Source organism: Pocillopora verrucosa, chromosome 2 (assembly GCF_036669915.1).
Source record: "Pocillopora verrucosa isolate sample1 chromosome 2, ASM3666991v2, whole genome shotgun sequence".
NCBI lineage: Eukaryota > Metazoa > Cnidaria > Anthozoa > Scleractinia > Pocilloporidae > Pocillopora > Pocillopora verrucosa.
Genome location: NC_089313.1, coordinates 6,088,629 through 6,104,452, shown reverse-complemented (window position 1 = coordinate 6,104,452; position 15,824 = coordinate 6,088,629). Strand labels below are relative to the sequence as shown.

Here is a 15,824-nt window from a genome sequence, read left to right as displayed (position 1 = left end):
TGGGTCTGTACAGTAATAGATCACAGAAGATGTCACATTGATGACATATTTAGCTGTGCTTTGCATGCCACATTTTAACATCATCTGAGATCCACAACTGAACAGACAGCAAGATAAAATCTGTTTGTTAAGCATTTCTTCAAAAGTTTGGCATGGAAAGATACCCAAGAGTACACACTTGTTTACATAACCAATGTGATGGTAAACTTTATTTAACACAAATTCACTTAATATCTAAAACTTAATAATATCACTAACTTGACAGACCCTTTGCTTGGTTTTGTTTTTTCATAAATAATAATTCATCATGAAGCCTTTCTGTTGTAAAAATTTGATGAACAACAGGTTTAAGAGTAGGCTGGTGTCAAGAGGTGATAAGAGAAGTTCAGTCAAACTTTATAAATCCAGAAGGTATTAGAATGTAAATTCTCCATATATTTTCAGAAAGAAAATTATCAAAAAGGGGATATGGTTTTCAAACATCACCAAATACCCAGGATTAGCCTGCAGAGCAACAAGTGACATTGGTTTGAAGCATTAACTTTCAGATCCTGAGAGCAAAAGGAGTTTAAAAAAAAATCACCTTTATCAAGTTGTAATTACAAACTATGGCAAATAATTGAAAATTGGAGTTCAAATTACAATTTACATCTTGGTGATAAGGAATCAACTTATCAAGACTAAATCCAAATGAAAACACAATTGTGATCCTTTGGAAGTTTTCACTATTAGGACAAACACTGAAAAACTATCATGGTATGAAACACCTTGTAAACCTATGGCACTGATGCACAATATTTTAGCTACTAAAAACTTTTACCTTGGAGAATGAATTTTTATTCAGCTGTTTTCAAAGCTTTGGGTAACAGAAATTTGCTATAGTGTAACACGGTGAAATAAATAAAATCAACCAAGCTGTAGCTGTCACAATTTACACAGACAAAATAGTGTTGGTAGAAACACTGCAATAGCTATAGCTATAGGAATTAACATGCTTGATTCATCGTTGGCATAAGGGTCAATTGCTTTAGGGCCAGAAATCTTACGCTGTTTCTTAGGTTTATCTTCTTTACTTTCTTCATCTTCATCATCATCTTCATTATCTTCCCCTGGGCGTGATAGCGGAGGTAACTTTGGTACATCTGTAAGAGAGAGCAGTGGATGGCATTCAAAAACAAAATCCACTGTTCCAGTTAGGGAATAATTGTCCAGAAATTCTGTCCAGAATTGTCCAAAAAAATTCTTCAGTCAGTGCCCTTAATATCCTTCACTTGATAATGCCAAGCTCTTCTTCAATGAAGATTGTTCTTCAATCCTGGCACTCTCTGTTGTCAAGTTGTCAAACTATTTAATTACATGTACATTGTCTGGCAAAGAGCCAGTTACTATATCTCGCAGTTCCTGCATGTTCTGTGATTGGTCAATTCAGCAGGAGCTAATTCCCTATACAGCCCACTCAATTCCAAAGTTTGTTTGAATTGAAATATTTTTTTGAACCCAGAGATACAAAACATATCTTACCAACCTCCTTTTTCCAGCTTACATTTATGGCCCACGCACTTTACACTTGATCCACAAATGCAAGCCAAAAAACTTAGTACATAACTTACAGTATGAACCTCAAAATTGGAAAAAAATGGAAAATGGTACTCACCCTCTAGAGTTCCTTTCATAACTAAAACAGCATTAACTTTGGGATTATCATAGTAGCCCTGATTTTAAATAACAAAACAGCGTATGAGAAACTATAGTGAAAAAAATAGAATCCAATTCCTGGGTTTCCTGTTTTTGCCAAAATTAATGAAATGGAGGGGTCAGTCTCACAACTCCCCATGTTCAATATGAGATACAATCTCTTCACACATAAAAATGTTAAAAATTTTTACAAACCAACTTACCTTCATAAATTCAACATAAACAGTTCCACTAAATGGTAATGTTTCCCCATCGATCAGAACCTGGTTGTTGTTTATTCGAAATGGAATGTACTCATCATGACCAACCCCTCTACCAACTCTCTCATAAATGTCTAATCCTTTAAGTACAGTATGTTGATTTACTGCCACATCAAACACCTGCAAAGAAAACGAAACAAAATGTAGACTTCTCTCTAAACATCTCCAAATTGGACCAGTAAGTTTGTGTCTTTAAATCGTTCCGAGGAAGGGCTAATGCTTGAATAATCAGCTTTAAAGGCTCTTCACAGCAGCCAATTTACATTATCAACTCAGTTGATAAAACCAAATCATCTTTTTGTACTTCCCCCCCCAACCACCAATGCAGCACCACAGTTTATTTAGAAACTTACCCCCTGTATTCTAGAATTAACACTTCATTAATCCAAAACCTTTGTTGCATCAAAAAGTAGTGGAAGAACCTTTTTGCTAATCAACTAATGTTTGCCATAACAAATGTTTGTGGTTTGGAAGGAAATTAATTTCTGCAAAGAACAATTTTCCCAATTTTCTCTTTGAGCAGCAGAGTATCAATAATCGAGAAAACCTTATATTTTCAAATCTGATTTGCTGTTGTAGACTTCACAATAAAATTATATTTTTGGTGATCCACAAAGAAAGAGATACAAAGTGACCCATGCCATACATGCAGAGTTTGTTACAAGGTTTAGCAAAATTATTCTTTCAGGTAGAGGACAGTCCTTAAAATCTGCAGAATTGAAAACCTGTAAACTTTACATGCAACAAATCTTTTTGTTATGAAACTTCTTTTTCAGTCTTAAACAAGCTGAGAGTTCAAGAAACTGCCTCACAATAATGTAAAATATAATCTTGCCTCAATATGAAAGTGAGGTTAGGGTCCTCAACCCTCAACTTCCAATATCTCAATGAAATTTCTCTTTACTGTCTGAGATACATTTCTTATGAATACTGTTATGAGAATTTGGTGTTTGATCAAATGATAATCCCCTAGTTAATATTTTGTGTTATTCTCACCACTTTGCAGCCTGATATTGTATTGATACTGTGAGGAGACATTATGTCATGATCACTTCTGAGAGTAAAAGGGTAGAAGAGGTGCAATACTATTAGGCATGATAAAATACAGGACTAGATATGCATAAAAGGATGTCAACTGCTGTTTCACCCCTTTTTGAAGACTTGGCTTCACTACTGTAAATGAGTTATTGTTTTTAATATTTTACAACTTTATTTGTTCAACTTAATAAATCATGAAAATCAGTCAAAATAAAAGAGCAGGCAGAATTGAAATTCATCAAACATAAAAGCATTCTCTGGTTAAAAATGACAAACAATAAGGATTTTCTCCATACTGCTTCTATACATTTCCTAAGGTGCTGTAAAGGAGAATTTGTTTGACAATCAAGAGCTTCCTTAGTTGGTGATTATTTCCTTTAATAACATGACCTCAATGTAGTAAAGAGAAATCAAATGCTAGTCACTTTAAGGAAATTTAAGGGTTAAGACATAAAACACAAAAGAGCATAACAGAAAATTTGTGTGACAAAATTAAGGTTGACAGAAGAACTTTAAAGCAGTGACCTAAGGAACAAGTAATGTAACTGAGAATAATAAAGTAATCATTGTTTTGGTAATATTGAGGAGCTGTCACCTGCTTCATTAGAGTTAGCAGGGTGCACAGATTTAAATTTTTGTTAAATCAAAAGTTTACCTTGGAAATTACCCTAGCATTCTTACAGTCAATAGAGCAGTTTTTACACCAGACAAGCACCATTGGAGCCTTTTAAGCCTGAAAATTGGGTAATGGTGATAAACAAGGTACTTGGTCGTTTTATGAACAGGCTCTCCCAAGAGGATGTTTTGTTTGTTTTGCACTTTTTAATTTTCAACAAACCGTTTCACTGTATGAAATGGAAATATTAGCCTTGAAAACTGAAAAAAAACATTGAAACAAGAACTCCACAATGACAAACCATTGAAAGCGTATCTTGCACTCTTTTATCGAATAGAATTCCACTGAATATGTAATTGAATTAAAATATATCGGCACGTATTCTCAATTTGAAAACGATTCATTCAAACTAAAGGAACAGCACCCGCTTTTGTATTAAGGGCATCCCTTGTAATAAGTCAATACAAGAGTAACACAAATAGCCGAACGAGGAAACCACAGCTTTATTCTTTAAATTTAAACTATTCCATTGTTGAATTTTTCCAATTTATTCCTAAAAGGCAGACGGTTGTTTCAACCTTTAACAAGATCTTTATATAAATAGTATTTAGACAAGATGCGGGATCAAAACCTATTAATTTTAATTTAACCGTTCGAAAATTTCGCTCTTGATGTAAAACAATTTTTCCACGGAAAAGCCAGACAAAGTTTCACCATAAACAAAAAAATATATATATATAATTATTATTGCCTTTGTGTTCCTTATTTGCCGTGTAAGTTCAGCCTTTATATAATCCTGAAAATAAACAAGCTCCTACATTGATTATTGTAGAGAAAGTTGCCATGCATATTGCATGTAAATAAACCAACCTGCAAGTGCAAAGGCCACATGAAAATTAAAAGCACATCCATCAAAACACAAAAATTAATTTGATACAATAGGTTTGCACAAGATGAATGGGTACACCGTTAAACCTAAGCTGCATTCATCACTGCCGCTCTCACACGTGGAGATTTATCCATGCGTTTCAGTTCCGAGATCGAGACCTACCTTTAGTCTCGGACCTTGAAAGTAGACCTCGCAAAACTTCAAAATCAACACATAATCGCCGTTTTCCTTTATAGGAATATTGTATCCAAAGTTTGAAAAGTGATATCGTTCCGTTTGGTAGAGTATTTGATCTGCCGGGGCGACTCTTCCAATTGCTAACGATTTGCCAAAATCAGACGCGGTGCCCACGGTAAGTTTGTCAGCTTGGTAGTGAACTCCGTTCAGATCTGTATGCGCCGGCCCGCCGCTATTTACCGCATATACAACTTCTCCTGTGCTTGAAACCTCCCCACAAAGGATTCCCAAGAGAAGGGTGACAAAAACCTCAAACAGTAAAGTTTCCATCTTGCCTTTTATATCAAGTGAGGACTCCCTCAGGCTAAATATTAGTTCCCATAAAGATCCGCGTAAGTCAAAAGTGGTAGCGGGGTCTGGTAACCATTGATTCCAATTTGGTAGATCCCAGTTTCCTACCGTTTGCGAAAAGTTCTGCAGTTTCAGATATGTCTCGAGTGGGCAGAAGCCTCCATTTTCCCTTCTGTGATGGCCTCCGTTTTGAGATGTTCGCCTTCGCACCAGGTAAGTTCCACTTTCTATGCCTCTATCCTCAGTTCATTGGATCAGTGGAAAACCGAAAGTGATACTTGGCGAACCCGCTTGCTGTTCATTCTTAACTGTCAAATGCTCTTTATTTCCAGAAACGCGCCACGGACGAAAATTGTAACCAAGAAGTCCACAATAGTGGACATAGTGAACACATTCATAAGTGCCTAGTATGTGATTGCCGTCAATACATGAACGGTTTAATTACTGGGAGTTAAGATATAGATTATAGGAAAAGTCGATACGGAGAATGGAACCTTGTCTGTAAGAGAGTTAATGGGGTAACTGAGGGTGGCAGAACGTTCTCAGTAAGTTGGGCAAAACTTTGGAATTCGTTTCCAACCAGTGTTAAAGACAAAATTAAGGTGTCAAATTCAAATTCAGATCTACGTAGATTCCTGGATGACTACTTTTTCCATTTGAATGAGGAAATTCGTCATTTTAAGGTAAATTGCCATTTTATTTTTTACTTCTTTGAATTGTTTTCCATTTTCTCTTTCTGTATCTTTATCAAGGTTATATCCTATTACTCTTAGTGCAAATATATATATATATATATATATATATATATATATTATATTAAAGTTCACACGGCAACCAGGTGGACAATCAGACGTGGTTTGATGCTACTCTGGTTTACAGATTAATGAATGTAACCGAAGAAGTTACAATTCATAGACCCAACGTTTCGACACTCCTATCTAGTGCCTTCATCAGGGGTGATCTAAACGCTGCAACAAGAGGTCCTTTAATATGATCACTAATTAGCGGTCCTTTTTCTGACGAAGTGTAAATAGGCGTCAGGAAGCAAACCGCCATCGTCACGATTTAAAGGAGCGTGGGCGGAGTTAATATGCCAAGCCTCCAAACAAAGGCGCTGGTGGTAACGTCGATTAGTGGTGATAATTTTAGAATAATCCCACCCAATTGTATGGTTCAGTTAGGCATATGTGCTCCGATAAAGCAGAATTTTCCTTTTTACAAAAGAAAACCGCTTTTTGATGCTCTTTAAAACGTGTACCAAACTGACGTTTGATCTGTCCGATGTATTCGTTGTCACAGTCATTGCAAGGAATAGAATAAATGGCGTCGGTTCGTTGTTCTTTCGTAACAGGATCCTTAGGTTTGGCGAAAATATGCCCCAAAGTCTGAAAAGGTTTTTGAGCAACTTTAACGTTGTGGTTATTCAAAATTCTCTTGATGGGTTCCGTAACACCCTGAATGTAACGAGTAACAGCAAAACCAGTCGCTGGTTCCCTTTCATCAAGAGCGTTACTAGTTGTAACTGGTTTTTGGAAGTTACGGAGAAAGATTTTTGTATAGCCATTTGCCTTTGGGACATTAGAAACATATTTCCTCTCCTCAGCCTTCGAATAGAGTGAAGATGGTAGACAGTCAGCCCTCCTAAGTAAAGGTTTGGCTACAGACTTCTTATGGCAAATAGGGTGGTGAGAATCGAAAGCGAGGTATTTGTCGGTGTGGGTAGGTTTACGGTAGACACTTGTCTCTAAATTACCCTGAACCCCTCTGGACACATTTAAATCAAGAGAGGGCAAATGTCTAGCCTTTTCACGCTCAAGGGTGAATTGGATCGACGGCTCTACTGAATTCAAATGCGACAGAAGGCGCTCCGCTTCATTTACATTAGATAAATGAATAATATATTATATAACTCCACCCACGCTCCTTTACATTGTGACGATGGCGGTTTGCTTCCTGACGCCTATTTACACTTCGTCAGAAAAAAGACCGCTAATTAGTGATCGTGTGAAAGGACCTCTTGTTGCAGCGTTTAGATCACCCCTGATGAAGGCACTAGACAGGAGTGTCGAAACGTTGGGTCTATGAATTGTAACTTCTTCGGTTACATTCATTATATGTATGTATATATATATATAGGATATTTTTAGTATATACATAGGACATATTTGATGTAGGAGGGCCACAAGTTTATCAGTATTGTAACTGTTTCGTCCTTCCCCTTGATAAATAAAGTTGGATTGATTGATTGATTGAATAGTCTTTCACCACTAAGTCGTTTCGCTACAAATCGAGGTCATTTCGCCAAAAATCCCAATTCGTTTGGTTAAGGATCATAAGCTGGCCGTTTATTATGCAACTTCCTAGTAAACAACGACACATGTAAAAATTATCACTGTTTTTCCCTTCCCTTTACGCCTTAGTTGCTTGAATATAAAACGCAGATGTGAGAAGTTCATCGATAACTTGGCTGGAGAAAATTATAAAATCAATAATATTATTACCATTTGATGCAAACCTATGTTGAGACAATTTCGAGACATAAACGCAAAGGTTGTGACATTTATAACTCACCCAGCAGTTTCATTATTGCACGACGCAGCGGTGATATGGCCACAGCAAATTGAAGGGGGCCAATCAGAATTCGACATAAACACACGCAAACTGCTTGAAGGGCGGGAAAACTGGGAAGACTTCAACGCCATTGGTTTTAATTAACCATCCGACTGGTTGAGGGGTGGCACGAATTTTCTAGACCAATCACAGGGGAACATAAAATAGAACCATTTCAAGTCATTCACTCAACTGAAAATTGCTCTGTTCACAACACTTTTAGTCATAGAAATATCTGTAAACATTTACAATTTCCAGATGGTCATCTTTTGAAAAATTATACGGATCTGAGACGTGGACTCTGAGTGCACGGCTTCAAACACTGCACATCCGTGTAGAATTGCTGTATCAGTTGCCTTTTGGCAAACAGACAAAGGTGCGAAATAGACATCATGAATTTAATCGAAAAATGAGGAGTTTAGAGAATAAAGTTTAATTAAATCACAGAAAAAAAGTTACAAAAACCCAGTTTAAGATTCGTGTATTCATGTAAATTAACAACGATAACAGCAACAAAAATCGCTCTAATAGCGAGCGATGCAAACTAACTAAAACACCGATTTTATGGTTACTGACGCATTACTACAACGAAGGACCATCTTCCCTCGCGTGCACCTCTCGTGCGCTTCCTATGGGACTGTTTAAATAGAGAAACAACTAGGTAGAGTCCTACTGCCTTACTGCACTCAAAAACGGTATGACAAACACAGCGGTCAAATGTGCGGCATGTGCAAAAGGATTAATTTTACCCAGCAGTGTGACGAGTTCCCGCGCAAAATTTTAAAGGAAAACATAAGAACCAGTTGCTTTCATGACAAATATGCAAAAAGAAAAAGAAAAACATTGATACGTCCAGGTAACTATATGAAAGGAAACAGAAGTGAAGAAAAGGAAAGCTAGTTACTTTTCGTACACGTAACTTATGTAATTACGAATTTTCAGCTGATGTACCATTTTATTGCTAGGTTTTACCAGAAAAGCCATACGGCATTTAAACACCGCGACTCACTCGCTTGTGTGGTTGTTTATAAGACAACTTGGTTCTGACAACCTAGATGTACGCCACCTAGCCTCTGCGCACATGCGGTCATTTGACCGTTGTGTTGGTATGACCTAAAAAAATTATTGAAAATAAAGGAAATGTAGCGACTTCATCCTCCGTTCATATCCACTTATACTGAGCTAAAAAAGCAAGACTGAAATAAGAAGCGCTACAGCCACGGACAAGATGCTGGCTCCTTTCAAAATCCCTGGAGCTTCGGATTTCGTTTCGACCGGGCAGTTCACCTCTTCTTCGTACTCGTTCCATCCAGGGGTGGCTATGTTTATTAACACACTATTCGGGTCATCTATTGCGCATCTCTTATGCCCACCCACCCGGCCTAATGGTCGCTTTAGGTTCAGATTGCGGTCTTCAAGGTACTGGCACCACCTGCAACGTATCCAAGAGTTCTGCTTTTGTTAATATCGGACCAAGACATGCGCAAATGTGTGTTTGTAAAAACAACAACAACAACAATAATGCAAACTCAGCCCTGAGGGCCTTCTTAGTCCTTTCCGGGCCACACGAAAGCCTTAAAATAGGAAGAGTGACTATGATGAATGCGAGCGCTAGCGATTTCTGCTGACACCTCATTCTTATCTCTTAGCATTACTAAGTACCCTCCACAACATTTCAAGTAACTATAGTACTCGGTTACTATGAAAAAAATTGCCCAGAGGTAAAGAAGAATGTTAGGCTCGATTACCAGCCGCTGTTCGGGAAACGAGTCCGCGCTCAATTCCCGAAATCACAGCCGTTCCTTCGTGAGAGGATCGAAGATCGGACTCGTGAAAACGGCGGAAATCGATCCTAGAGATATGTAAGCCGGCTACAAGAGCTCAGTTAACCGATCAGAACTCAGGATTCTTTTCTTTTTTGCATCTTTGCAAAGCGAACCGAATGATACTGTAAATATCTCACCTGTCCACTTCGGTGGATGTGTTGAAATTAAACGTATATGACAGGCCATGTCCATCAAATTCTTCCAGTAAGTGCGGAATGAAAGAAGCTGGGTTATTGGTTATGTTTCTAGGATGGAATGGACGAAACTCCACAGTGCCTTTAGCAGCGGTCAGCTTTATCACCCAATCGATCTGGTCCACCCCGCTCGTCACCGTCATGTTAAGGTTTTTACTGTACCAGTTTTGTAAATCAGACAGGTTGAGAGAGGTATAATAGAATACCATGCTGCTAACGCCTGTTGAAAGATGAGAAGGAAGACCGTCACTTACAAAGCGTATTTTGCCTTCACTACACAACCGAACACACTCAAAGGTTGAGGCATGGGCGCGTTGGTCAGCTAGGCCCAAGATATATTTTAATTGTGACAATGAGTTTACAACAAAGTGGATAAGAGATACATCAAGTAACGTCCTACATGCGCCAAAGCCGGACACGTAAACCCCAAAAACCTCTTGTTAGGAAAATAGGGACCGTGTACCCCCGACCAACTGCAGTGGCGCCACCTTTGGGGTTTTAAGGTTGATCTATAAACAATGAAGAGAATGAAGAAAACAAATCATATCAGGCTAATTACACAATAAAATAAACCTTATGGGAAAGTGCTAGTGGCAAGGCTGACCGTAGAATGCCACAAGTTTCTCAACGGTCTCTTCTTACAAACGTACTACCCATGAGCCTTCGCGTACTACGCTCGCACCCAGTTCTCTGTTCCGTGTCGGCAAAATATTAATTTGTGTCAATACCGATTATCACAAATTACATTTTTCGAGTGTTGTATAACCAAACGCTAAATGATTACAACGGCTAATTAAAATGCTATTCAGGGAGCCACTGGGAGCTTCAAGTTTACCCTTTACACTCTAAAATCAGTATGCATATTCTCCATACTGCTCTTTATACATTTCCTAAGGTGCTGATAAGGAGAATTTGTTTATCAATCAAAGGCTTCTTTCGTTGGTGATCATTTCCTTTATTCTCATGACATTAGCGTGTGATTCAGTGGTGATATTGTAGGGAGAAGTTTGATGCTGGTCACTCTTAGCGTTTTAAGGGTTAACACTTACTAAATGCCTCGACCGCCTTAAAAAGTGAGTAAGCAATATATGTTCAATTTGAGTTGGTGATCATTTCTTTATTCTCGTTACCTTAATGTTTGATTCAGGGGTGATATTGTGAGGAGAGATTAGTCACTCTTGGGGTTTTAAGGGTTAGACGTAGGCAAAGCTTTCTGCGCACTCGCAAACAAAGATAGACACTATTGCAATACGTTTGCATCGATACACAATGGTGGGTCTTTTCGAAACGTGCGTTTACTTTTTTTTTTACTTCACTTACGATTGAACGGGAGGTTTAAAGGCAGAAAAATATACGTTTATGAACGTAAACGCACACCTGTGGATATACTTTAACTGAAAGCGGAAAGCCAATAACATGCGAATTTCTAGACCAATTTCATGGCGTCGTGAGCCAGCCCAATGTAATCCAGACTAATTTAAACAACAATAGCTCTTTTCAGAGAATAGAAATCAGTTGCACTTAAATTCAAAGTCGATATCTTCATCCTTCTAAATGTTGCACTTTTTTACGCTTATCAGCCTACATGATTAATCTAAATTGAAATGAGGGTAATTAAGTTTTATCAACTGAGTTAATGACGTAAATTGGCCTCCGTAAATAGTTTTAAAGCAGCCGTTTCGAGCGTTAGCCCTTCTTCAGAGCGAATTGGTGGAAATCAAACGCCTTGTAGCCCTAAATTGCACACACGAACGCAAATACGTTACAGCATTGAATCTCCAACTTCTCTCTCCACAATAACAACAGTTGGTAATGCAAACTCTGCCCTGAAGGTCCTTTTAGTCCTTAAATAATATAGGTAGACTTCATTATAACAAAATGAAAATTTTTCTCGTGTTTGTGCTTCTCGTTGATCCATTTAATTTGTTTAATTTTTTTGTTTGTTTGTCTCTTTTTTTTTCTTTTTTTGTTGTCCCATCTGTGTGCTTGTTCTCGTTCTTTTTTCTGTTTTTCTTTTTTCCAGTTTTGTAATTTAGGCCCTTTTTTCATTTTAAATGCAAACGAAAACGCTATAGACTTAAGCTGCTCAAACTTCTCCTGCAAAGCGTGGCAGTCTCGAGAGAAATCTTTTCATTAGCTTTGTGTTTTACTAAAGGCAGAGTTCCCCCTAAGTAATATTTTACCTTTTGGTTCAGCTGGAGTGTCATTCCAATGAGCTAGGTTCAGCGGTATCCCGTTTGGATCAATGACGTAACAATGACGTTCAAACCAAGTCTCAGTTTTTATTGGCATGGCCAGCGGATATCCAGACTTGTTGAACTCCTCACAAGCTGCATCCACATCTCCCAGATTATAAGTAAGAAACATGCCTTTCCCAGGAAAATTCCTAGCCAACTGAGGTCTGGCGCATGCGTGTTCTGCACCCTCCACGACGAAATCAAGAAAGGCAACACCTATTAAAAAGTCGGAAGGACAAATCAAGTTAACTTGAACGAGGTGTCAACTCGGCTTCTGTCGCGAGAACTACTCAAGGTTTACGCATAAAAACGCGGATTACACGTAATCAAAATTACGGTCGTACAAATAGAGTACTTTTCGATTAAGTGTCGTAAAACCAAAAACCAAAGTTATCACAACGGCCAATCTGAATGTAGAAAAATACCTTTATTTAAGAGCCAATGAGAACTAAAAGTAAAAGCCATCAAACTGCACAAAGCGCGGGAAAACGCGAGTGACCAAGTCGTGATCGGTTTTACTTTTGCATCTGATTGGTTGGAAAAGTAGCATGAGTTTTCTCGACCAATCACAAAGCACAGTTAAGTATAATCAAAGTAATCCCTTTCACTTTCGACAGGCCATTGAAATTGCATAATAGACATTACTATGTTAAAGCTTTCGATATGAACTTCATGTTACAGAACCATCTTCAATATCAAATTATTTCCAAGGGCCACCTTCGATGGCAATGATACAACTGCAATGTACCGTAAACAAAAGTAGAGATAAATCAGTCCAATTTTAGATCACAGTTGAATGTTGGACATTCATTTTCGGTTAAAAATTTTGAACATAACTTCTGTTAAAAAAGATTTTGACAATTGGCTTTTACGTTCATTGCTCCTTGGCTCTTCTATACACGTTTCAATCTTGTATTTTCGTGGTACTGAATGACTTGCTGTTCAGTTTGTTCAGTTACTCTGAAAAATTTCCATCAAATGAGTTCTTCACGATAAGCCACGGAATCGTGTCCTCGTCCCATCAGGATTTTAATCATAGGTTCAGTCATTTTGAGGTTTAGAAGAGTTACTTTTGTTTGCAGAACTTTTTATTATTTTGAATTTATAACTCCCTGAAAGCTGAGAGAAGGAAAAATCGAACCACATTTTAACTGAAATTTTTCATGTTCAGACATTGATATAGTGGCTCGATTCCTTCATGTTACTCCATGATGTTTCATTTGGCGTTTTCTTCTGCGCGAATTAATCTTTCTAGGTGGTTGCCAATTCTAATTATAACATAGCTAGCAGAGCCGCACAATCGAATTCAGTATACGTAAGCGAGCTCAAAGTGCCGATAGTGCACGCTGATAGCGTGAGCAAATCGCTTCGCCAGAAATTTTTTTTTTCGCGCGAGCGGCCATTGTTAGCGCGGGGAAAAAATTTATTTCGCGACAATAATGGATACAAACAGAAACTCAGCTCCCCAGTCCCAAAACGAAGACAATTTTCCGACCTTTTCCCTTGGAGCACGTGGGAAGTCCAAACTTCCCACGTGCTCCATAACTCGATAGTGCACGCTAAAGCATGAACCAATTGTTAATTTGAGTCCATTTCGATTGAGTTTCGCAAAATCAAGAAAAACAAGTCACAACAGCTGTTAGAACAAAAGAAAAAATTAGCCCATTTTGATCGATTTCCGCAAAACCAGACAAAACAAGTTACAACAGCTGGTCAGAAAAAAAGAAACTGTCGTGAAAACTCGCTTCATAGACTGCTTGTCACTTCTTTTGTTTCTACAAAAACGTGTGCAAAGCATAACAAGTCACCTGGCCCGGGTAGGAGCGAGAGAAATCCTGACGTTTCCTTCATAACTTTAAATTTCAAGTACTTTGTGTAGAACTCTTTGGTTTCCTTCAGTTTGCTTGTGCTCACTGTTATATCACATTGACGAGACCTGTAAGAGGAGATTATTAATTAGCCCAAATCATATGTAGGTTCAAATTGATTTGCAGTCAGACTATAAACAGCATTTATTGTGGGATTCTAGAACAGAGTTGAAGTTTTTTTAACGATTTTAGAGAGTTATCTCTATTTTTATCTTGATAAAAGCAGTTCAGAGAGACAAAAGAAGAATTCGAAGGATTTAGCTAGTTTAAGGGGGGAATCGAGTCTACGAGCAAACGACAGAAACACAATGCACCATAGAAACTACTCTGACATTTAAGTGACGGGCGGTTGATCTTTCGGAAATTAAAATAATCCTGATAGAATATCATCCTATGATTGGCTAGTTGTAGGTAGAAAAGCACTCGGGCGAGACATCGATCAGACTATGGAGGGTGTGCCGTCATTCAGTGCATGATCAATCTTGACTTCGTTAACATTTGAGGTTTGGTTTGAAACGACTTCGGGAAAGGATAAAATATGATTCCAATTTTTCATCATGATTCAATCCTCGTAGAGTGTATAGCCGATAATAAAAACAGTTTCATTAATTCCCATCTTGCCCGCTCCAGACTGCCCGCTTTGATCCCCGTAAGAACAAAATATTGCATGACGTGGAGGCTTGAAACAAACAAACAAACGAGACATTATAAATTCTTTGTTGACTAAGCTTGTTCGGTCAAGATTGCTGGATATTAGCCTAGTCCTTTTTCGCGTTTATGGGCCTATTTCTCGGCTCAAGTCCGAACTCTTTACGATGGTTGACTACATTTTCAATCAGTTGATAAACCACTGAAATTATCTTGCTATACCCTCAACCTCTGCCAGCACCACACTTTCTCATAAACTCACCCCTTTTCTCTTTCTTTTCGATGTTGCGTTTGGTTGCTATTTTTATTCTAGTACTTTTCATTCTTCCTGATGGAAGTGGTTTGCTAAACAGCCCTGTTTTGCCGATGATTTCCACAAGGCGGCTTAATTCATGCTCAGTCGACAACTTTCGTCATCAGTGAGTCAGCATTTCGGTGTGCTTCAGGAAAGAGGTTGGTAAAATTTTCGCACAGCCCCATACTACTACTGTAAAACAAATCTGTATTCCCAAGGGCAATCATTGTTTTGTCACCGTTTTCTCTATCCAAGAACTGAATGCATAATATAGTATAGGGCTGTGCGAAAATTTTACTCAGAGTTTTAGAACAATAGTATAAACGGCCATGTGCTGAGTTTAAATAATGCACATGGCGATAGTCACGAGACATTTTCCTCCTAAACTTATAGATAATTGAGTGGAACAACGCGAGAGAAAATATAACATCGACTTTTTCATATTGAATTGATGCGAGTCAGCATCTCGGTGTTCTTCAGTAAAGACTTTCGAGACAATAATTTAGACAGCCACGTGCTGAGTGATAATGTAGAACTATAAGGCGGCAGCTACGAGACATTTTCCTTCTGAACTTATAAGAAATTGAGTGGGATACTACGCGAGAGAAAAAAATAACAACGACTTTTTCAAATTGAGATGATATGCTCATGGTTCTGAAAGGGTCGGTTTCGACGATTGATCATAATCGGCTGTGCTGATGTAGATATTTCACGTAGCTTAAGAACCTTGCTAAAAATGTAGCGGCTGTCTCAGTTTTTACGTCAGGATTCGTCTACTAATGTAAAATCTCGCAACAGAGGATGCAGTAATCAAAAATCATTCGGAACACTCTTGGTTTGAAATGTGTTAAAACTTTGGAAAGAAATCATGTTGTAAAGCACTATTGTCTGAACCTACCTTCAGTCCTAGCCTCTGTTTCTACTGCAATGTTAAATAAAGCCACAAGGAGAGACCACAGAACAGTTTTAAGCATCTTTTTCGCTTCCTCAACTAATTCCACCTAAAACTCTTTTAAGTTGAACAACTCCCTTGTTGACTGATTTTTTCGCGGAAGATAACAATCACATTAACACGGTGCCTGCGTTTGAAAGATGTTTTGGACCATACAATAGGCTTAAC

At 38.1% G+C, this 15,824-nt stretch overlaps 2 protein-coding genes across 2 annotated transcripts; both read right to left on the bottom strand.

Annotated features, from left to right (window-relative positions):
- Positions 1-177: 177 nt before the first annotated feature.
- On the bottom strand, positions 178-5,061 carry LOC131773220 (malectin-B). The gene is made up of 4 exons (XM_059089207.2): positions 4,661-5,061; positions 1,899-2,075; positions 1,655-1,712; positions 178-1,142 (listed from the first exon to the last, which is right to left on the bottom strand). The coding sequence occupies exons 1-4, from the start codon at positions 5,003-5,005 to the stop codon at positions 925-927; spliced, it is 798 nt and encodes a 265-aa protein (XP_058945190.1). The 5' UTR covers positions 5,006-5,061; the 3' UTR covers positions 178-924.
- Positions 5,062-8,046: 2,985 nt separating this feature from the next.
- Positions 8,047-15,777, bottom strand: LOC131773422 (uncharacterized). Its single transcript, XM_059089402.2, has 5 exons — positions 15,603-15,777; positions 13,702-13,829; positions 11,840-12,109; positions 9,600-9,876; positions 8,047-9,068 (listed from the first exon to the last, which is right to left on the bottom strand). Exons 2-5 carry the CDS (start codon positions 13,742-13,744, stop codon positions 8,819-8,821), a joined length of 840 nt encoding a protein of 279 aa, XP_058945385.2. The 5' UTR covers positions 13,745-13,829; positions 15,603-15,777; the 3' UTR covers positions 8,047-8,818.
- Positions 15,778-15,824: the final 47 nt, after the last annotated feature.

What these genes read in the sequence shown, in the direction of transcription:
- LOC131773220 (XM_059089207.2), bottom strand. Translation starts at nt 5,005, where the DNA reads ATGGAAACTTTACTGTTTGAGGTTTTTGTCACCCTTCTCTTGGGAATC. An exon ending in TTTATGTTGAATTTATGAAG is followed by an intron (nt 1,713 to 1,898) that starts GTAAGTTGGTTT and finishes ATTTAAAATCAG; the next exon opens with GGCTACTATGATAATCCCAA. An exon ending in TATGAAAGGAACTCTAGAGG is followed by an intron (nt 1,143 to 1,654) that starts GTGAGTACCATT and finishes TCTCTCTTACAG; the next exon opens with ATGTACCAAAGTTACCTCCG.
- LOC131773422 (XM_059089402.2), bottom strand. Translation starts at nt 13,744, where the DNA reads ATGAAGGAAACGTCAGGATTTCTCTCGCTCCTACCCGGGCCAG. An exon ending in CTCGCTCCTACCCGGGCCAG is followed by an intron (nt 12,110 to 13,701) that starts GTGACTTGTTAT and finishes ACTTTTTAATAG; the next exon opens with GTGTTGCCTTTCTTGATTTC. An exon ending in ACATCCACCGAAGTGGACAG is followed by an intron (nt 9,069 to 9,599) that starts GTGAGATATTTA and finishes GATACGTTGCAG; the next exon opens with GTGGTGCCAGTACCTTGAAG.